Here is a 22,665-nt window from a genome sequence, read left to right as displayed (position 1 = left end):
TTGGATTGGGCCCATGGCAGTGGGGGACGGGGAGTTTTGCCTGTGGCATTTTCTTAGCTGAAATTGAAATTGCCCCCTGACACTGCTGTATACTCCATGGGACAAAACATAGAGATACCACCAGTGGAGGCTGTTGGCTCCAATGTTAGTGGGCAGTGAATCCACTCCAGGTTTCAGTCAGAACTCTAAAGGAGCTCTCCAAGGTGCAGAGGGGGTTCTGACTGAAACCCAGAGCGGACTCACTGCCCCACTGACATCGGAGCCACCAACCTGCACTGGATACCACACTAAGAAATAATGTTACTCTTCCTCACACCACCCAATAATTTCAAGTCTGTGGGTTGAGACTTGAACCAGGGGGCCTCTTAGCCACTCGACCAGCCTTCCCCAACCTTGTCCCCTCCAGTTGTGTTAGACTATACTTCCCATCATCCCCAGACAGCATGGCCATTGGCTGTCTGGGTGTCAGGGTGGAAACTGAGCCGATAGAACCCCAGAGCAGTTCTGATTCTGAGGAGGATCAGCAATCCGTGGGAGAGGAGCCAGCTCATCCCTCACAAGCACAGCAGCTGGCAGAGATTCCTCCTGCCGGCACTCCTGAGATAGATAGTGACCCGGGCAGTGAAGGAGTGCGGGAGGGGGGCTTGCTAGACGCTCGACGTAGACGCAGGGAGTGACAAGCGATGGAGGGCACGGAAAGGAAGCGTAGCGCCCATTTGGTGCACAAGCAATGGCCACGTCCCGTGGAACCAAGGGAAAGAGGGAGGATCTCTCCCTAGCCCATAAGTTCAGGGTCTTCAAGTGATTCTCCTTCAAATGGGGACCAACTGCCTACCCGGAGCATAGGCTACTCCACTGTTCATTGCTTAGTCGCTGGTGATTAGCATCTGATAGAGTCATTAAGTTGTACAAGGATTAAAGCCTTTAAAAAGAATCTTTTCATCTGTGTCTTGAGTTGGCTATTGGAGTGTACTGAAGGAGGCTGCTAGGGCGCACCTGACGCTGGGGATGATGGGGAGCAGTACTCCAACACATCCAGAGGCCACCAGGTTTGGGAAGGCTGCGCTGTACCAATTCTAGCAGGCTAAAGGTGCTGAACCCACAGGTGGATTTCAGCTTCCTAGCTGAGGTCGGAGGCGAGACTTTAAAAGAAGTACAACTTGGACTCACAGGTGAACTCGGTGGCAAGAAGTACCTTTTATCACCATAGGCAGATATACCAACTACGTCCGTATCTGGACAGAGATAGCCTAGCTACAGTTATCCATGCCCTGGTAACTCTCAGCTGGATTACTGCAATGTATAATATGTGGGGCTGCCTTTGGAAATGGTCTGGAAAACTTCAGCTGGTCCAAAACAGGCCAGCGAGATTGTTAATGGGGACTGGCCAACAGGATCATATTGCACCAGGACTTTTCCAGCTGCACGGGATGCCAGTCCACATCTGAGCCTGATTCAAAGTGCTGCTATTCAAAGCCCTAAACGGCTTGAGGTTACCTGAAGGATTGTCTCTTCCTGTATATGCCTGCCTGGACAGTAAGATCACCCCCAGCAGTCCTACTCTGGGAGCCCCCGCTAGAGGAAGTGAGGTGGGTGACTACAAAAAATAATGATAGGCCAACAACCCCACAGCCTGCTCACCAGACTCCAGCCAGCTGCCCGACCCAGGTGAGTATGTTGGGCAAGTGGCCAGGGAGTCCGCAGGCGCCCAGCAAGAGCTCGTGGCAGTTTTTCCCCGCGAGCCGCCATTTTGCACAACGATCACAGGTATGAATATTATGGAAATCACAACTTGTGCAAAATGGCAGCCGTTAATGACCGCCATTTTGTGCATGCCCTCCTTCTGCATCGGCAAGGAGGAGCAAGGGGGTGGCAGGTGGCAGAAGCCCACGAGCTCGCCCGGCTCACACTGGTCACGGAGTTTCAGCTTGCAGATGAGCAAGTTGAAACGGGGGGGGGGGCACACTGGTGAAACCTCGCCGGCCTCTGCCCCCAAACCTCATGCAGGAACCATTGCCTCATTAAAGCCTATCTTGGCCATACAGGCTCAGTGGGCAATCAGGACGGCTTGCCTACTGCCTTTGACCATACTGGGTGCATGGCGGGATGTTTCTGTTGCACGGGAGGGTTAGGGCTAAGCCTCAGGTTGGGGTTAGGGTTGGGAAGACCCAGCTCTCCAGACAAGAACCAGGGCCTCGGTAAAGCCTGTCCTGGCCAGACAGGCTGAGTGGGCAACCAGGATGGCATGCCTATTGTCTTTGTCTATACTGGGGGGATGGGGGGATGTTTCCTTTGTACGGAAGGGTTAGGATTAAGGCCCAGGTTAGTGTTAGGGTTGGGGAGACCTGGCTCCTCATGCAGGAACCGGGGCCTCAGCACAGGCTACCTAGCCCAGGCAGACAGAATGGGCAAGCAGGACTGTTTGCCTATTGTCTTTTAGTATACTCTGTGGATGGGGGGATGGTTCAGTTGCACGTGATTTAGGCTTAGGGATGGGCGAACTCCCCCACATCCTGCTCGCAGATGGCATGCTGGCTGCCCAACCCTGATGACCACATGGGGTGAACCGCTAGCAGGTCTACAGACGCCCAGTGAGACCTGACAGCTTTTTTTCCTCCTTGAGTTGCTGTTTTGTGCAAAAATTGGAGGTATAACTATTACGGAAATCGTGAGTAATATATATATTATAATATATAAAATTATATAGCGCCATTTGCACAAAATTGCAGGCATAAATGGTCTAATTCGACCACTTACGGGTGTAGGTTTGCAGATATGTCACTATTTATGGCTGGCATTTTGCCCCAAAATTGCAGTTTCTGTAATGTATATCCCCGCTATTTTCAAGCAGAATGGCGGCTCGCAGGATTCCTCATCGCTGCCTGCCAACCCCTCACGCTCTCCTTATGAAGAGAACATGAGAGGTTGGCAGGCGGTGTAGGATTCCTGCCCCACCACCTGTCAACCCTTCACACTCTCGTCATGCATTGGCAAGGAGGCGCGAAGGGTTGGCTGGTGGCGGAAGCTGGCCTGACTCACGCTGGTTGGGTCAGGCCTGCTCACAGATGCATGATCTGGAATCTGGGCAGGCCTAGCCAGCAAAAACTCACCAAGGTCTACACCCTAACCGGATTCCTCCAACATCCCTGAGTAAGAAGGGGGCCTTTTCTGTTGTGGCACCACAGTTTTGGAATGAGCTTCCCAGAGAGGCTCACCTGGCCTCAGCATTGTACTCTTTTCGGCAACCGATGAAGACCTTCTTATTTTCCCAGGCATTGTAGTCTTTCAGTTTCTTTTAAAAATCTGTTACAGTATTTAAAGAGCCAGCGTGGTGTAGTGGCAAGAGTGTTGGACTAGGAGCTGGGAGATCCGGGTTCTAGTCCCCACTTGGCCATGGAAGCTCACTGCGTGACTTTGGGCCAGTCACAGATTCTCAGCCCAACCCACCTCACAGGGTTGTTGTTGTGAGGATAAAATGGAGAGGAGGAAGATAATGTAAGCCGCCTTGGGTTCCTTGCAAGAGGAAAAAAAGGCGGGGTATAAATGCAATAAATAAATAAATTAATTAATTAATTAAAATCTTTGCATTGCTGCTAGGTTTTATCTTGGTGTTTACCTTTGTGTTATACTGTAGTTTTAAACTTTTAAACTTTTATATTGTATCGTATGCTGTATCTTATGGTTTCAGTTGTTTTGAACTGCCCAGAGAGCTTCAGCTATTGGGCGGTATAGGAATGTATTTTAAAAAAACACAACTCTACAATTCAGTGGAAAGAGACTGAGACCACCCCGCAGTTTCTTGCAAGAACCCAGGGCCAAGGAGTTCTGATGAACGCTGCCGATAATTTACCAGCAAGACTCCAAAATGGGTCAGATGGCTGCAGTTGCAGATGGTGTAATTCGCGTCCGTGTATTCCATTTCACACCCCGATGTATTCCAGCCGCCCAAGCCATCTGCACAGCATAGAAAGAAGATATTTCAACCGTGGTGAGCGTCATCCCTCGCCCCACGCACCCCACGCCATTTATACCCTGTCCCTGACTGAAGACAGGGGGGCGTGTGAATCTGAGCACAGGCTCATGCTGACTTGGGGCTCAGCTACACCCACCGCCACACTGGAGTGGGCGGGGAGGGTGTTCAGTGTTTCACACTCCCAGCATGCGTGTCTTGGATCGCCCACTTAGATTGCTGTTGCTAAACTTGTGGTAGGAAGAGTGATTAAAAACTGCTGTTTACTTGGCTGGGTTCCGTTTAAAGGGAGACATAGAATTCTCTATTAGGGTGCAATCCTGTGCATGTTTATACAGAAATAAGTCTTACAACTCCTAGCTTGTTGTAGGACTTCTTTCTGTCTAAACATGCCTAAGATTCTGTCACGATTCCCTTGGCCCCCTCTTTCCTTAAGCACTCACAAGCACACAAAAGGAGAGGCTTCAGTCTCACGCCTTTAATTCATTATTCACAGGTTCATTACAGATGCAAATCCTCGAAGGCTCTCTGGCTACAAAGGAATGCCTCCAGGGGATTCAAATGGGATCACTGAAAGTTGCCTGCAGTTTGAAAGGGCATCTATCTGGCTAGGCTAACTTAGGGAGGGAGGTCCCGCCCCTCGCATGCTGCTTCCCGGCATAGCCTCTCACACATCGCTAACCGGCTTGACCGTCTGAGCTCCACCCCTGACGTTTCCCTCTTAGCTCTGCCTCTCTGCCTCACGTCTCTTAGATCACAGTCCTCAAGCCCTTCCTTCTCCTGCTCGCTGATTCTCACAGAGGGGGGTAAGGATGAGGTTTCATGCCCAGCCATCTGGGAGCTGGTAACCTGAGAAGCACGCCTACCCATATCTGAACTGGCTTGTGAAAAAGCCTCCCCCAGTTCTGGCTGCTCCTCTTCTGAATCTGCTGCTAACTATCTCCCTGCGCTCAGAATCAATCCTGATAGATTATGTGGGCTAGAGTAGTTGCATCAGAATTCTGAATTAAATATGGTCAGAGGAGTCTGGTGGCTCCAATTTCAGTGGGGCTGTGAATCCATTCTGGGTTCCACATCTTTGATAGCTTCTTTAGAGTTCTGGCTGGTTCTGACTGAAACCCAGCGTGGTCCCACACCCCACCAAAATTGGAGCCACTGAATATGGGCATTCAAGGCCATGAAAAAGATAGTTTCAATTACAGCCACTTTCACTTTTTTTAATTACGTGGCTCTTGGTGAACCTAGGTCAACAGCACAGACGACCACTGTATTTATTCATTTATTACATTTCTTTGCACTTTAGCAAAGCATCTTGCTGAACTTGATCACGGTCATCTTGCAAACTGCACTATTACCAGGGTTTATAACATTTTTTAAAGCAATTCGCTGGCAGTATCAAGCCAACCCTCTGTGCTGCAGCTTATGTTGCTGTGGGCCGTGGCTAAAACTATTTGAGTGAACTCAGCTGTGTATTACAGTTGCGTCCACCCTTTCACTGGCAAATCTAGAGCCAGCCCTAACATTTGGCAGTGTGAATCCACTTGCTTCAGGCAGCACCGGGACAGACGAACACAAGAATAGGTGTCTGAGTGGAAAAGCAAGATTTGTTTTTTAAAGTGGGGGGGGCTTTTTTCTATCAAGGACCACATGCCCTGGGGGTATTCCGTTTGGCAGTGGGCAGGGCCATAATCACCCCACTCTTTTTGTTTCCCCTCTTAATATCATCACTACCACAAACACACTAGGGATGTGGGAGAAATCCACAATGGAAAGAAATGAATTTAGATTTTCATGAATCCAACCTGCAGATTCCTCAGCGGACCGATTTTTCCCCCGTCGGGTGCATTCTGCAGACTGGTTTTCTAACTCTTCCAAATTTTACATAAATTTTGTCATTGACAAATATGCAAAATTTTAAAAATGGACAAGAATGAGCATTTCCCCCATAGGATAAAGCGTGAAAATGCACATTTGGGGGGAATTTGTCCATTTCGCACAAGCAAATTTGCACAAATACAAATTTGCGGAGGTTCAGCAACAACAAAAATCCAATTCTATTGATGGGTGGACAACAGAACGAAAGGTTCCTGACAATCGGTGAAACACAGACAGAACGGATTTTACACAATCCGTACATCCCTAACACACACTCTCTCACACCTACCCACCCATATGCACAGCACCTTCACACCTCTTTTTAGGAACCCAGGAAGCTGGCTTATACTGACTCAGAGCTTTGGTCCATCTAGCTCAGTATTGTCAGCCCGATCAGCAGCAATGGCTCTCCAGGGTTTCAAGCAGGATTCTTTCTTAGCCCTACCTGGAAATGCCGAGGATTGAACCTGGGACCATCTGCATGCAAACCAGGGGCTCTGCCACTGAGCTACAGCCTATGCTCCATTTCTGCATGTTTTTAAGAACAGGAGGACGGTGCAGGCTGGTTGCGGCTCATGAGACAGTTTTAAAAGCATTGCTCCAAGCAAAAGGGAACTCCATTTGCATTCTCCTTCAGGCCGCAAAATGTCTCGGTCTGGCATTAGCCAAATCACCAAATTTCCTTTGTGGGTAGAAGCAAAGTAAGTTCAAAGAACACCTTCTTTCCCCCGCGGTTTTGAACCATCTTTTCTCCTGGATACGCTGAAGCTGATGCACAAGGGTTATCGCTCTGTGGTAGAACAATTTGTCCTGTGTATGCCACAGGCCCCCAGGTTGAGTCTTCAGCATCTCCAATAAGAAGGAACTCAGGTAGCAGAGCTGGAAGAGAGCTTCTCCGTTATTAAGAACTCAAAAAGCTGTTGCCCTGTCACAGTAGACCGAACTGGGCAAAATGAACTTGATGGTCTGATTCAGGCTAAGGCAGCTTCATTTGGACACATATGGTTGCTCTCTGGCTGTAAGAGATGGTCAGAAGCTTCTGCACCAAAGGGGGGCCCATCAGAGAAGGTGATGGGTGGCAAGTATATGCCCATTTGCATACATCAGCTTCCCCCAACCCAGGTCCTCCAACACGCAGCATCCCCTAGCCAGCCTGGGCCTGGTCTGATCCAGTAGCAGGGCCTGCCTGATGTCCTTAATATAGGATAATCTCCTCCCTTACATACCTGCCCAGATCCTAAAATCATCTTCAGGGGTCGTTTTTGGAAGCCCCTGCCAAAGGAAGTGAGGTGAGTGGCTACCAGGAAGAGGGCCTTTTCTGCTGTGGCACCCTGGCTGAGGAATGAGCTCCCTAGAGTGGTTCGCCTGGCACACACGTTGTACTCCTTTCAGCGCCAGGTGAAGACCTTTCGATTTCCCCAGCATTTCAGCATTTTCACATTAGAGATAAGGGCTGGATATGCCTGATCTCATCTGATCTTGGAAGCTAAGCAGGGTCAGCCCTGGTTAGTACTTGGATGGGAGACCGCCTGGGAATCAGGCTTCATGCACTGAGCAGGGGTTGGACTTGATGGTCTTGTAGGCCCCTTCCAACCCTATGATTTTAGCCTTTTAGCTCTGATGTTTTAAATCTGTATTTTAAATTTCTGCATTGCTGCTAGGTTTTATGCTGGTTGTACTTTTATATTGTAGTTGTAAGCTTTTATATGCTTTCGAACTGTGGTGCTGGAGAAGACTCTTATGAGTCCCCTGGGCTGCAAGGAGGTCAAATCAGTCCATCCTAAAGGAAATCAACCCTGAGTGCTCATTGGAAGGACAGATACTGAAGCTGAAGCTCAAATATTTTGGCCACCTAACGCAAAGAGAAAACTCTCTGGAAAAGACCCTGATGCTGGGAAAGACTGAAGGCAAAAGGAGAAGGGGACGGCAAAGGATGAGATGGCTAGATAGCATCACCGATGAAATGAATATGAACTTGAGCACGCTCCGGGAGAGAGCGCAGGACAGGGGGGCCTGGCGTGCTGTGGTCCATGGGGTCACGGAGGGTCGGACACGACTGAACGACTGAACAACAACGACAACAAGCTTTTATATTTTATATTGTTTTATGCTGTACCTTGAGATTTTAATTTCTGTGACCCACCCAGAGAGCTTCAGCTTTGGAATGGTATAGAAATGTAATAAATAAATAAATAAAATACTCACTATGCTTCTTAAAGTCCCAAAACACACAGCGCACTGAGGCATTGTCCTGTAAGGGAAAAGGAAATGGCTTAGGATGTGTTTGCTTTGAGAGCACCTGATCTTTAGCTTCTTCTTCACACCTTGTTAAAAACACACCATGTCACAGTCCAGGGGGGAGCAAGAGCCACAGAAGGAGTTTTGTTTAAACAGTTTGTGCCAGTTACATGCTAAGCAATCCTATACAGAAGTAAGTCCTGCTGTGTTCATCAGGGATTACTCTGAGGTCAATGTGCATAGGACTGCAGCCTTAATGGACTGTTTCCACCATCATGATCCTGACTGTTCACTCAAGTCCTCGATCCACTTCCCATCACTAGCAAGGACATGGCTGATGGGTACACAGGATGGGGCCTTCTCAGTTGTGGCACCCTGGCTGTGCATCTCTATGCTCTGGGAGTTTCGTTTGACTCCCACCCTGTTGGCATTTAGATGCTAGGGCAAACTGTGTTGTTCCTGCCTGCTGTTGGCATGGGTAAAAACTGATGTTTGGTTCTCCCTCCTTTCAGACTAACTCTATACTATTTTATTTGCTGTGCTATTGTTTTTAAGTGCATTGTGATGACATTTTATTGTTCTTGTTTTTAATTGGGTGTGTTGGATGCCTCAGGGGTGGGCACGGAAAGGACAGAAAAGCAGAGTAAAAGTAGTTTAATACACAAATACATGAATAATAGCCCTAATGAAGGGGTGCAGAACTGTTCTGGATTGCCGGATGAGGTTAGAGGGCATGGCTTCACCCCTGATGCCACATCAGCGGCATGACCCCAGCCTCTGGAAGAACCCCAAGAGGCAGCACAAGCCAAAATGGGGTGCCCCTTGGTTCTGCCCCTCTGTGCTAATTAAATTAACCCCTCCCTTCTTTTTCTCCCTTTCATCCCACCAACAGCACTTCTGTCCACCACATGACATAAGTGTTTTTTGGTTAAATAAAGGCTTTCTGGAAGCCAGCTGGCATTCCTTTGTCCAGAGCATTCCTAAAGCAGAACATCACAATCTGCCATCAATCAAAGCAACAGTCAAGCAATGCACTTCAATGCTGCATAATTAATATAAATTCACCGGGAGAAAACAGGGTACTGTACCACGTTTCGCTGTATATGTTGCAGAATAATATTCACTGGCTCCCTGAGGTTTTGAACAAATGCGTTTTCAATACTGGCACCCACAACGTAGGTGTTCAGAACTCCATTCTTGAAACTGCTGTCCTGAAAAAGAAATGCAGACAGATATAAAGTTTCACAGCTCTGCAGTCGCTGGTATTCCAATTAGAGTAGAGCTGAAATTTCTCAGAAGAAATTTTTCTGAGAAGATTTTTGAGATTTTTCCTTTTCTTGCCCCACCCCCAGAAAAGAAGGGCACTTCGCAGTTTCCTCCAAAGATTCCCCACCATTTATTTTGTGGTATAGACCCTTTGCTTTCATTCCTAGTCTACTGATACTTTTCAGTGACTGCCATGTTTACCTCAAACAGTGAAGTTGTACCAAAGAAACTGAACTGGATCTTCGTGAGATCTTCTGGCTCAAAAGACTGGGCCCCTAAGTAACGCCTCAGGGATCCTGGCAAAAAAATTGAGGCCAGGGCTGTTGTGAAGGGGGCTTGACAGATATCAAGCTGCAGGGAAGAGAAGCTAAAGTCATGTCCGTCCAAAGACAGTGAATCTCACATCCTTCTCATTCACATTATTCTGTCTCTCGAAGATGTTTTCTGTGCCCAGTTATCACTATAGGAGCACCAACTGGGAGACTTTGATTCAGAACTTACTGAATTCTGGCAGAAATTGGTAGGTTATGGGGAGAAGGGCAGAACAGAAGAGTAACCCTCACCTCCGGATCCATATGTGAGTTGTAGGACATTACCCCAAAAGCAACACCTTGGAAATTCATGGGATCTGGACGTATCAGAGCCAACGCCAGCTTCGGGACTATGATGGACTGATTTTTCCCACTAAACTCCATCTTGAAACCTATTTGTTCCATTAGTCTCAAAATCCTAGACAGCAAAGTAAACAAAAACTCACATTTTATGGCCGTCACAACTAGCCAATGGAATTTCATTCTCTTTTTCCGCCCCCTTCTCGTGATTTACTCATGCATGTATTATTTTTATACCTGGCTTTTCAGCCAAGATTGGCTCTCAAAGCAGCTTACAGTTATCTACACAAAAGGTACAATATAATCATAGGGATATGTTAGTGGTGAAGGGAGCAGTCTCTTCAAGTCGCTGGGAGTTGGTGATACAGTTACATGACATGGTCAACTTCCAGGGAGTCTCCCGCCCTAAATGACCTTTATCCCTTTTTTTTATTATTATAATATCGGAGATAATGAGCTATCAAGTTAGACACGCTGAGTTCCCTCGTGAAAAGAGGAAATCCCACAATAAGAGGAGCTAGACCACAGCACCATCTAGTGGCTGTGTAAGGAAACATATAGAACACACAGATAAGGGGGAATGCGGGTGGGGGGAGATGTGTGTAAAGGGAGCCCATCGTGATCCTTAATTTAAAACGGAAGCAGAAAGCCCCGGTAAAGTTGCGGGATTTTAGGCAGTTGTAGAAATGCTCTCAGGGGAGAAGCAGCTGCAGGGGAACTACTCAAGTGAACATTCAAATAAGCAGACGGAGAAGGACAGTAGCAAGCCATCAGCTATCGTCTCATTGCCTTAGAAATCTTGCCTCCGGACTCACAATTGTTCACACCATCTGTGATGCAAAAAATCACACAAAGAGATGCTGCAGGAAAAATTAAAACACTTGCTTGGTTCTGGGTTTGGAAGTTGCCTTCAGATTTTTCCCTTTTGCTTGGAGTAAAAGCAAACTATTTTACTGCTCAGTCCGGGTCCTCCTGCCTGCAAGGGCATAGCTTGGGACCTGTTGTCTTAAGGATCCCGGGGAGGAAGAGTGGGAATTTCCCTGCTGCCCTGGGCAGTTCCCTCTATTGCCTGTTGTGCTCAGCCAGCTCTGTTTAGAGGCTTCATTTAGCAAGATGCTGCTGAACGCTTCTCCAATCAGTGCTTCCTGGGAGGTCTTTGTAGGAGGGAGATATTGCTGAGAGAATCACGATACAGCCTTTTCTCTGGCAAATTTACAGGCTATTTTTGACACCCCATGATTTAAAAAATATAAGAGAGATCCAGGCTCTCGTGCTGATTTTCAAAGGCCACGGCAATTTTAAGCACTGCCAGATCTCATACCCACCCCTCCACCACCAGATGGATTTAGGTTAGGGGTGACCAACTGGCAGCCCCTGGGCTGAATCTGGCCCATGAAGTATGTTTGGCCACAGTTGCCAATCTTTAAACTGAGGTATGGCAAGATAAAGCTGCTTTCACTTTTCAGTCATAAGAGGAAAGAAATAGGTTTCAAAAGTCGACTGATGGAGGTATGCAGCCCTTGAATGTTACTCTGACCTGGTTCGCAGATAACGTTAATCCATGGTATGGATTGTTGAATTCTGGGTTGTCGTGATGTGTGATTTGTTAATAACTGATAACTGAATGATAACTGATAACAAATAAATGGTAACAAATGACTGATAACAAATGAATGATAACTGATAACAAATGGAGGAATGATAACTGATCCATGGATCACATGGACAAAATATACCTGGAATGAGGAAAAAAACAGAACTGTCATTTATTACATTTCTATACTGCCCAATAGCCAAAGCTCTCTGGGCAGTTTACAAACATTAAACCCTAAAAATACAATATAATAACATAATATAAAACCATTAACATACAAAAATATAAAAAACAATTTTAAACAATCAACAATAAAAATCCCAGGACCCATTAAAAAGCCTTATCATAGGCTGTCGAATGCCTGGGAGTAACGGGAAGTTTTAACCTGGTGCCAAAATGATGACAATGTTGGTGCCAGGTGGACCTCACTAGAGAAAGTGTTCCAGAGGTGGGAGGGCCACCACCGAGAAGGCCCTCTTCCCTGTTGCCATCTTCCAAACCTCCCTCAGGGGAGGGATTTGGAGGAGGGCCTCAGATGATGATCATAGTGTACAGCTAGGTTCGTACTGGGAGAGGAGCGCTGTCAGGTATTGCAGTCTCAAGACATGTAAGGACATATAGGTCAAAAGCAGCACCTTGAATTGGGCTCAGACACATATAGGCAGCCAGTGCAAGTGGGACAGAATTGGTGTTATATATTCGGACCTTCTGGTCCCTGCTATTAATTAACAGAACACAAATGACAGTTGCTCTTGGAAATTATCAACTGGATCAGCCCTGGCATCAGGCTGCTCAGCACAGTTCTCAACCCCTAGGTGCCATATCTTTTGCTAGACACCTTACCACTTCAGAGTGCAGATAAGAGGATCAATTGCTCCCTGACATAAACTCCCTGCTCATGAAGAACTAGCACGTCATGAGAAAGGTTCTACCCTAGCCTTCTCTCTGGCAGGTTAGTTTTCTCCTTGAATGGAGTTTTGGTTTTCAACAGAAGGATGTATTAAACATTGGATCCTCTAAGACATGTGTGAGCAACCAGTGGTCCTCCAGATGTTGTTGGACTTCAACTCCCATCAGCCCGAACCAGCATGGCCAATTTTCAGGGATGTCATACAAGGCTATTGATCATCTGCTTTGCTCATTGGGGTCTTTTTCTTTTTACTCTACATAGGGATCCTCTTGCTAGTTTCCTTACCTGTTGAGCACCGCCTGCAACTCTCGTATGTTGTCTTCCTCTTCCATGAAGATGTTTATTATTTGCAAGGCCTTCTTTGCAAGTGTTGTGCTGATCTCCTCACTGTTGGCAATATCAGTGAGTTTGCCCAGAAGGACCTCAATCTCTTCTTTATTCGGTTTAGAATGCAGCAGAAGCAAAATATGATCTGCAACATCTTCAGCATTTTCTGCAACAGAGAAGTGAGGTGAGAGTACATTTTTCTTGGGAGTGAAAATCAGAAGCCAGTGTGTCTCTTAGAAGCTGGTGTTTTTCAGCTATAATATGAAAAGTAATAGCCCTGACCTGCCTCCTCCATAAACCTCCGTAAACCTTGGGCTAGTTCACATACTCACTCACACACCCCACTTAATTTCTCTAAACTGAATTATTACATATGCATGCACACATATTACATTTCAGGTCTTGTCTACATATGCAGCAGAAGGAGATGGTAGGACAGACTGCACCACTTCAGATTACAGGTTCCATTCCTGAATGGAAGTTCTCTCTGCAAGCAGAAGACTAGCACACCTGGGGAAAAGATTCTAGCCTAGCTTCTCCCTGATATCTTAGTTTCCTACTTGCAGGGAGGTGTGTTGTTTGCTTTTAACATGAGGTGCCATTCCCCACCTGCATCTGAAATGGTACAATCCACTACACCGCCTCATTCAGCCACCTGTGTAGACCCACCTATATATGGAATGACCTCAAGTGAAATGGAAGTTGTATCCATGGTGATTAATCTGTAATAGCTCATTCACACATGCACGTTAGTTAACCATGGGTGTCAACAAGCTATGAGCATGTGTGTGTAGACCCCTTGAGCCCAGAAAACTATGACTTTCTCTTCTCAAAAATAATTACTTGTTCCAGGTCTCATCTAAAAAGAAAGATTTCAATACAGCAAGCTTGCTCCATTTTCTGATTGTTATAAGTTAACAGTGGAAACCTGCAACAAAATTGTCACAGTATGAAATGCTCCTGTTCAGGGTTCCAGGCAACCATTTCATTTCTTTTCATTTATTACATCTCTATACTGCCCAATAGCCAAAGCTCTCTGGGCAGTTTACAAAGACTAAAACCTTAAAAATCTTTTATGCATGGTATAAAAACCATTTCCATACAAACATATGGCCTTGTAGGCCCCTTCCAACCCTACTATTCTATGATTCTATGATATAAACAGACAGCACACACAGAGACACACATATATCTAAACAATTCTAAACAATCAACAATAAGAAAAATCCAGGACCTGATTAAAATCACATCATATGCTGCTAAATGCCTGAGAAAAGAAGAAGGTCTTAACCTGGCACCGAAAAAATAACAATGCTGGCGCCTGGTGGGCTTCATTGGGGAGATCATACCATGATGGAGGGGCTAACACTGAGAAGGCCCTCTCCCTTGTTGCCACCCTCCAAGCCTCCCTCAGAGGAGACACCTGGAGGAGGCACTTAGTTCCTGAACATAGTGTACAAGTCAGTTCATGCTGGGAGATTCGCTCCATCAGGTATTATGGTCCAGATAATATAGGTCAAAACCAGCACTGTGAATCAAGCTCAGAAACATACAGGCAGCCAGTGCAAGCAGGCCAGAATCAGTGTTAAATGTTCAGACCTTCTTGTCCCTGTTATCAATCTAGCTGCCACATTTTGCACAAGCTGCAGCTTCTGAACCATCTTCAAAGGCAGCCCCACATAGAGCACATTGCAGTAATCTAACTTGGAGGGCCATGTATGCCCTTTTCAAGGATACTCCAATTGATTCCCCCCTGCCACCCACTCCAGTTTTCTGGGGGGGTTTCCTCCCAACAGTCAGCGTTCCGTGCTTAGTGAACATACTCAGTGCTCCCTACGCTGTTTTGAGGGGGTCTTCCTCCCCCCCACCGCCGGTTAGGACTTTTTCTTTGAAGACTTTTTGTACCTCTGCAAAGTTTGGTCTTTCCTTTATCTTTCTGATCCCTCCCTCTTCTGCATAGGTGGTGCCTTTTGGGTTCCATAAAGATCCACACTCAGAGAATGGGTCTGCTATATAGTACAAAGCAACCTTCCCCAATGGCACCCTCCAGATGTGTTGGACTACAGCTCCCATAATCTGGATGGGGATTATGGGAGTTGTAGTCCAACACATCTGGAGGGTGCCAGGTTGGGAAAGGCTGGTATAAAGGATGTTGACCTACAGGGAAAACAATGTTCTTCTTCTTGCTTTGGAATCTGGTACTGAGCAGGCAATCAATATGTTAACTGGCAACTATGTGTAAGAAAGCCCGGGTGGCACCTCATCCCTTGCAAAGAGCCCTCAGAAGGCTGAGGAGGAGCACCCTGGATTGCTCCCTTAGAGTTCTGGCTGGTTCTGACTGAAACTTGGAGCGGATTCAATGCCCCACCAACATCGGAGCCACCAGCCTCCACTGTCAGGAGGGGGCAATTTGCACTAGCGAAGAGGCAGGAGTGAAGGGCGTGCTTAACCCTTCCCCTGCCGTCTTCTTTCCCCCATCACCATGATCCCATTCATGAAAAGCGACCTGGATGATGGCACAGAAGGAGCAGAGCCAGCCTATGCCAGAGAGCCAGCAATACAGCAGTGTAGCTGCTGGACCCAACACCAAGCCCAAACCAAACAGCTGGAGCATCTCCAGCCAAAGACACCCAAGCCAGGACCCTCAGAAACAGAAACTCCTCAGCCGGATTCCCCCAAAGGTTTGGCGCTCTCACCACCAAGGGTGTTGTGCTGCTCCCTAGTACCCACCCACCAACACAGGCACCACCCCCATGAGAAACAAGCAGAGATTACAATGATGGGTACTGGTCTCCAGATCAGAGGCCTACCCCTTTAAGGCACTCTGCTCTGTGGGAAGGGGGCTGAGTCTGGGAGCAGGGTCCCGGAAGGATATTAAGGGCTCAGGTGATCCTGGGAACCTGTTGGATCAACTCCTTGGGACCTGTCCAGGGTACTGAAGGATGTTGCTTCTGATCAGTGGCTTCTGATCTTGGATTGCACAGGTGCTTTTTAGCAGCTCTCGCCATCGGCTTAAGTTGACTTGCTGGATTTGCATCCTCCATGCTGGTTAGGAATGATGGCAGTACATTGGGAGGGTGCCAAGTTGGACAAGGCAGGCGTCAGGCTTCCCTCCTGCAGTGGGGAACATGGGGGCTTCCTTACGTGCAGATATAGTAGACTAGTTGTTGTTGTTCAGTCGTTCAGCCGTGTCCGACTCTTCGTGACCCCATGGACCATAGCACGCCAGGCCTTCCTGTCCTGCGCACTCTCCCGGAGTGTGCTCAGGTTCATATTCATTGCATCGGTGATGCTATCTAGCCATCTCATCCTCTGCCGTCCCCTTCTCCTTTTGCCTTCAGTCTTTCCCAGCATCAGGGTCTTTTCCAGAGAGTTTTCTCTTCGCATTAGGTGGCCAAAATATTGGAGCTTCACCTTCAGTATCTGTCCTTCCAATGAGCACTCAGGGTTGATTTCCTTTAGGATGGACTGATTTGACCTCCTTGCAGTCCAGGGGACTCGTAAGAGTCTTCTCCAGCACCACAGTTCGAAAGCATCAATTCTTCGGCGCTCAGCCTTCCTTATAGTCCAGCTCTCACAGCCATACATTACTACTGGGAAAACCATAGCTTTGATTAGACGGACCTTTGTTGGCAAGGTGATGTCTCTGCTTCTTACTATGCTGTCTAGGTTTGCCATAGCTTTCCTCCCAAGGAGCAAACGATAGTAGACTAGAGCTGTGCTGAAACAGTCTCTCGAAATTCTCCAGGCTATTTCTGGGCAGAGAACTTGGGGGAACAATTTCACCGGATTTCTCCTAGGGGAGGAGAAATTCTCCAACAGCTTCTCACCGATAGGGCTCACTATTGGCAGGGGTTGTAGCACAGCTTCATCTTTTTTTCCTAAGGGTGTTTGGTTTATTGCACTGCTTAAACAGCATCATCCGTGGTGAGGCTTCCTTTCTTGAGGCAGAATTTTGGATTTCTTTTGGTGGTATTTTTGTGCTTGCCTAATCACTGCGAGGGGGCTGAGGGGGCTGTGTGTATTTTCTCTCTCGATTACACATCTTTCCATGGTTCTGCAGCCTCCCAGGCCACCTGCACTTCCTGAACTGAAAAATCCCCATGGGAGGAATTACCTCAGGCTGTCTTCCTCTAGATGGCTTTAACTGAAGTGCAGGAAGCAAAGGAGGCTACAGGCTGCCACAGAGATGACTGTACAATAACAGGCAGGACACTCGGGCACACTCCTCAGCCACCTCACAAGTACGGTCAGCACAAGAACCCCAAACTCGACCCATGAGAATGTCTCTGAAATTTCTCCTCCTTTGAATTTCTTTTCAAAAGCAATTTCTTTTCTGTCAAATTGAATGAGAATGGTCGAAAAAAATGCAGGAGAAATTTTCGGCATGGCACTAAGAGAAACATGGAGTTTGCCCTTCACACATACTAGCTGATTTACACATGGCTAAACCAGGACTGGTTTTATTTTGTCCCAACGTCACGAAAGCAAAACCAACCTAGGACCCTTACCTACTGTGATGGCCACATTTTCAAGTGCCATGATATTATCTGGTAGGTCTTTTATTAACTGACATGTGGTCAGATTTTGTCTCCTCCAATAAGCTTTTTCAGTCTTGATATCAATCAAACTTTAAAATGAAAGAGAGAGAGATTATTATTTATTATAGTTTATGTATTTTCGCTAGTTTGGAAGCTTTGCTGAAGAGCAATATAGAAATCTTTTCAATTAATGCATCTTTCAATATGAGGAGGACAGGCTTTCAGCTATGTTGTGACACACAAGTCCCCGGAGAGTTAAAAGTGTGCATTTTTGCTCAGTACCAGGCCTTTTCCCTTCAGCAGCTCCCACAAACCACTATTTCTTTATTACATTTCTATACTGCCCAATAGCTGAAGTTCTCTGGGCAGTTCACAACCATTTTAAATGCCAGACTTCTTAAAAAAAAAAAAAGTTAACTGCTAATGCATGCACATCTGGGACCATGCCAATGGTTTGCAATTGTTAGGTAGCAGATCTTGAAGAGGAGACGTGAGTAATGACTGGTGGGGAGTTAACCTAGGCGCCACCTCTGGACAAAGAGGGAATTGCACAGAGACCTGCCAAGGAACCTTCCTTTCACCAATTGGCCAGAACAGGTCAGCTGATACCCCGTAGTCCCTATATAGGCTTCTGGGTTAGGTTTTCTCACTGAACTGAAGAGCAGCGAGTTCTGGTCTTGCTGTCTGCAGATGGCTGTAGTCTCACCCTACCCTGAGCTGCATAGGAGGTGGATGTGACAGCAACCCTGAGAAAATCAAGTGTGGGATGTCAGATCCCTCCTCAAAACCCACTGTTCCTGGGCTGCCTTTGAACAACCCCCTGGCTCCCACACCTTCCTGTAACTAACCCTGTAGACAGCAACCCTGTCTAAGCACATGGAACTGAAATAACATAGACTTCCCCAGTTGACTCCCTGCCTCCACTTCCCTGCCTATTCTCTGTTGTCTCACTTGTGTTGAATTCAGACTGTAAGCTCCTCTGGGCAGACACCTGCCTTCTTCTGCTCTGTAAAGTGCCATGCACACTGAGGGAAATATATCAATAATAAATAAAAGAGTGAGGCCACCATGCTGCGTATGCTTACCCAGGAGTAAGCTGCACTGAATACAATAGGACTCACTTCTGAGTCAGTAGGATTGCAGTGGAAGAATGCATTTGGCAACTCAATTCTATGCATGTTTACTTAGAACTAAGTCCCACTGTGTTCAATGGGGGTTGCTCCAAGCTAAGTGGGTATATGATTGGAGCGTGAGCCCTGTTAAACTTTCAGTGGTGGCAGGGATTTAAGCACACTGAGCTGGATTGCAGCTGTGTCTACATGAGCACAATGAATCAACTTGACATCACATGTTGCTGATGAACAAAGGGCTACAAAATCGACATCATGGATGCAGGCAGTTGTAATATCTGCACACACTGGGACTGTTCACACAACACGCTAACCCGCACTCAGTGGTTGAGTGTGGGTTGTTGTTGAACAGTGGGTTGTTTGTTGAACCATGGGTTAGCATGTTGTCTGAACCCAGGACATTTTCCACAGGGTGGCTTGTTAGTCACCCTGAACAAAACAACAACAAACCATGGGTTCTTAAGGTGGGTTGTTCGAGAAAAGTAAGCCACGCTCCATGGTTAACGAGCCAGCCTGTGGAAAACATCCTGGGTTCAGACAACACGCCAACCCACGGTTCAGCAAGCAACCCATAGTTCAACAACCACCCACACTCAACCACTGGGTTAGCGTGTTGTGCGAACCCAGTCAGTGAGTCCTGAGCTAGAACTTTGCCCTTGGCAGGGTGCCAGAGGCTCATGACTCCAGCTGCAGCCTTGGTCCCAAAGAAGGCTCTCGGATGCAGTGAGGTTGGCGTGGCTCTTCTTACCCCATTCTTCCCAACGGGGAACTGTTTTCTGGTGACGGACTGGATGACCCCCACCCACGCAGCCCTCTGCAAGCCAACTGATGTCAAGGGGTGTGGCCACATCCCCTGACATCATTTGGTTCCTGGCTGATGATCACTGAGTTCCCGGCCAATGACCCACTCAGCCTTTCAGACGGGGCGGCTTCACGTGCCCCCCACCTTCTCCCATTTGGGGAGGATGCAGGGCAAGCAAAGCCAAACCGGCTTGGCGCTTTCTTTGCACACCACTCACAGTTGTGACTGGGGTGGTGCGCAGCATGCAAAGGGAAGGGACCAGCTGAGTATGCAGCCACTGCTCCCCTGGGGGAATCCCCTTGTTATCTCTGATCTGCAGTCGAAGGTAAGTGGATCCCCCTTCATGCTGCTTGCCCTTCCACTGGGCATTCCTCACCCCCCCTTCTCCCCAAGCTGGCCCCATCCTTGAGAACCTCCAGACCAGCAGGTGGGGCTTGGGGAGGGAAGGAGCCGCAGAGGGATGGGGAATATCAGTGGGCCAGATTACGCCCGTGGGCCGGAGGTTTGTCCTCTCTCTTACACACACGCACACTGCTGCAGAGCAAAACTGGAGCTCTGATTGCCGCAGCAGACACGAATAAGAAAAGGAACAGAATGGGAGAAGCTGCCACTGCCCACCTCACCTCCCACGTCTTCTTCACCGTACATCTGCAACATCTCCAGGTTGCAACCTGGCAAGCCTAATTGGAACCTCGGGCACACGCCTTCATGTGCCACCAATCATGCCCAGTGCAACACAGCTGGGCTCAGGAAGGGAAAGAGCGAAGGGCCCACAACTCACCATGCCCTGCTAGCCGTCTGCTCTCTGTTTCTGCCACAAGGCTGATACCGCACGTTCGCAGGAATTGTCTTTGGCCACATGTAAGTCCCTTTGTCTTCTGACAGGTTCCTCTGTTGGGGACACACCTTGGGATCTTGGAGCAAGAGGAGAACATAAGAAGAACCTTGCTGGATCAGACCACTGCGTTTAGCATCCTGTTCTCAAGAGTAACCAGCCAGAAGTTTCTGGGCAAGCCTGACAGCAGGGCATAAGAGCAACAGTCCTTCCCTGTGCTCGCTCCAGCAATTAGTACTCAGAGATAAACTTTTTCTGATCACGGAGGCACTATGTTGCTTTCATGGCTGGTAGTTCATAGAGGACTAACTGACCAGCCCTCAGTGAATATGTCTAGTAATCCCCTTCTAAAGCCATCCAAATTGACAGCCAACACAACAGCCTGTGTCAGCAATTCCATATGCTAGTTATGCATTATATACACACATCAGTTTACAAGGAGATTGTGAGGAGAGCCCTTCATTCTAGTATCTCAGAGATGTTTTGTTATTTTTTCCCCCTGCGGAGCACCACTCAGGTCTCCCATAGTGAAAATCATGTTTCCTTTAAAAAAAAAACTGGCAAAGAAAAATGTCATTTGATATATTACAATCCAGCCATTCCTCTACGGCTGAGCCAGTGTGGTGTAGTGGTTAGGGCAGCCACCCTCAACCTGGTGATCTCCAGAGCTGATTGACTACAACTCCCATCATTTCTCAACTTGGCACCTTCCAGAAGTGTTGGACTAAAACTCCCATCAGGGGTTGGACTCAATGATCTTATAGGCCCCTTCCAACCCTACTATTCTATGATTCTATGACTATTCTATGATCATTTCTTAACCTGGCATCCTCCAGAGGTGTTGGACTACAACTCCCATCATCCAGAAAGTTGCAGTTTGTTTTATTCACATTTATCAATTGGAGAAGGATGGGATCTGTAGTCTGACACATCTGTATGGCACCAGTCTGAGGAAGCCTGGGTTAGAGTGCTGGTTTTAGACCACAAACACCTGGATTCAAATCCCCATCCAGCCCCAAAGTTACATCTTGGGCCAGCCACTGACCTGGTTCGCACAATCAAGCCACCGTGGGTTGTTTAAGCTATGGGCTGCAGCATGTGCTGGGTGGGATTTGCATATTCAACACCCAGCCATGGCTTGTCATGTCATGCAAACCCAGGGACTGTGGGTTAAACAACCCCCACATAACCCAACAACAGACCATGGGTTATGCAAGGGTTGTTTCTCATCCTAACCGACTTCACAGGGCTGTCATGAGGAAAGAAAGGAGGACTATGTATGTCACTCTGAGGTCTTTAAAGGAGCCTTCCCCAACCCTATTCTGCAGCGTGGCCATGCAGCTGGGATTATGGGAGTTGTAGACCACCACCTCTGAAGAATGCTGGGTTGGGGAGAAACTGACCTATGCACTATATGTTTCCCCCTTGAATCTGCATGACATCGGGGTAGCACCCAGTTGGAGAAGGCTGCTTTAGAGGAAGAGCAGGGGAAAGCCCAGTGGCTATGTGATATATCATTACCAAAGTAAGCTACATTCACATCTTTCCTCTCCACAGTCATAGACAATGAATCTTCGGTATAACTGCCACACAGTACGGTTTGTAACCTTCCCACAATCCCCTCTATGGTTTGGGTGGACGTGGCCTTGACAATGGACTTGGAGGCATAGCTGAAACACAAAACAGAGAGATGAACACAGAGGTCGTGATTTCCATTAGGGCTCAGTCCTGGCACTGGTTTTCAATACAGAATTCAGCACTTGAAGCATATGAATTGTTAGGCATTGCTAGAAATGTTTTTACTTGCTATAATCTGATTAAGATGTGAAATTTGTCACCTTCTGTCTACACTGTGTAATTGTTTTCTTTTTTCACTTGTCTAATGACACACTAGGTAGCTCTTTTGAATGATATTTTGCGGAATGTCGGATAATGTTAATGTTTGGTTTGGGGGCTTTGCATGCATGTTATAGTTTATAATATGTATTATATTTCTTTCTATATGGTAAGAAAAACTATTTTTAAAGGGGTTTCAGCATTGATTAGTTACTAGAAAGATGCCAGGAGGCCCTGCTGGCTCCAGGGTTTTGAGGGTCTTTGGCGAGACACCCTCCATGGCCCTCCTCCCTCACGGAGTCTATCTTCTCACCAGGGTTATCACTAGCTGCTATTGTGCCTCCTCCTTCTCTTCGTTGCTACCACTTGGTTGCTCGGCAGGCTGAGAGCCACTGAGAATGTTGGCAATGGTATCTACCATCTCATCACCTCCATTATCTCGGCCTAAGCGAGGGGCCAGTGTGCAAGTTGCAGTGGTGAAGCAGAGGAGCAACTCCAGGGGGCTCTTGTCAGTGGGTCCCTCCTGGGGTGTGAGCCCTCGGCAGGTGCCCAAGCATGCCTACCCTTGGTGCCAGCCCTAGCAGGAGGGGGAAATTTTCTTTGGAAACAACTTTGTTCTGAGCTGTAATGTATTTTTTTAAATTCACATTTATAAATTGCTTTTCCCAAAGCTCAAGACAGTTAACAAAATCTGGTATCTGGTGCAGATTCTATAACCCAGCAATTTTCA

General features: G+C 47.3%; 1 protein-coding gene across 1 annotated transcript in view; it reads right to left on the bottom strand.

The window, feature by feature from the left end:
- ADGRG4 (adhesion G protein-coupled receptor G4) overlaps positions 1-22,370 on the bottom strand; it is a 43,234-nt gene extending 20,864 nt beyond the window's left edge. The window contains exons 1-10 of the mRNA XM_084813271.1: positions 22,354-22,370; positions 21,621-21,769; positions 20,046-20,178; positions 17,303-17,421; positions 12,750-12,957; positions 9,913-10,078; positions 9,551-9,700; positions 9,172-9,294; positions 8,051-8,096; positions 3,851-3,954 (exon numbers count right to left, since the gene is read on the bottom strand). Of these exons, the coding sequence (XP_084669397.1) occupies positions 3,851-3,954; positions 8,051-8,096; positions 9,172-9,294; positions 9,551-9,700; positions 9,913-10,078; positions 12,750-12,957; positions 17,303-17,421; positions 20,046-20,178; positions 21,621-21,769; positions 22,354-22,370 (1,215 nt within the window). The remainder of the gene's footprint in view (positions 1-3,850; positions 3,955-8,050; positions 8,097-9,171; positions 9,295-9,550; positions 9,701-9,912; positions 10,079-12,749; positions 12,958-17,302; positions 17,422-20,045; positions 20,179-21,620; positions 21,770-22,353) is intronic.
- Positions 22,371-22,665: the final 295 nt, after the last annotated feature.

This window comes from Heloderma suspectum, chromosome 9 (genome assembly GCF_057233095.1).
Source record: "Heloderma suspectum isolate Gila_16-S chromosome 9, 16-S_ref, whole genome shotgun sequence".
Classification (NCBI taxonomy): domain Eukaryota; kingdom Metazoa; phylum Chordata; class Lepidosauria; order Squamata; family Helodermatidae; genus Heloderma; species Heloderma suspectum.
This window is presented reverse-complemented; position numbering and strand designations above follow the sequence as displayed.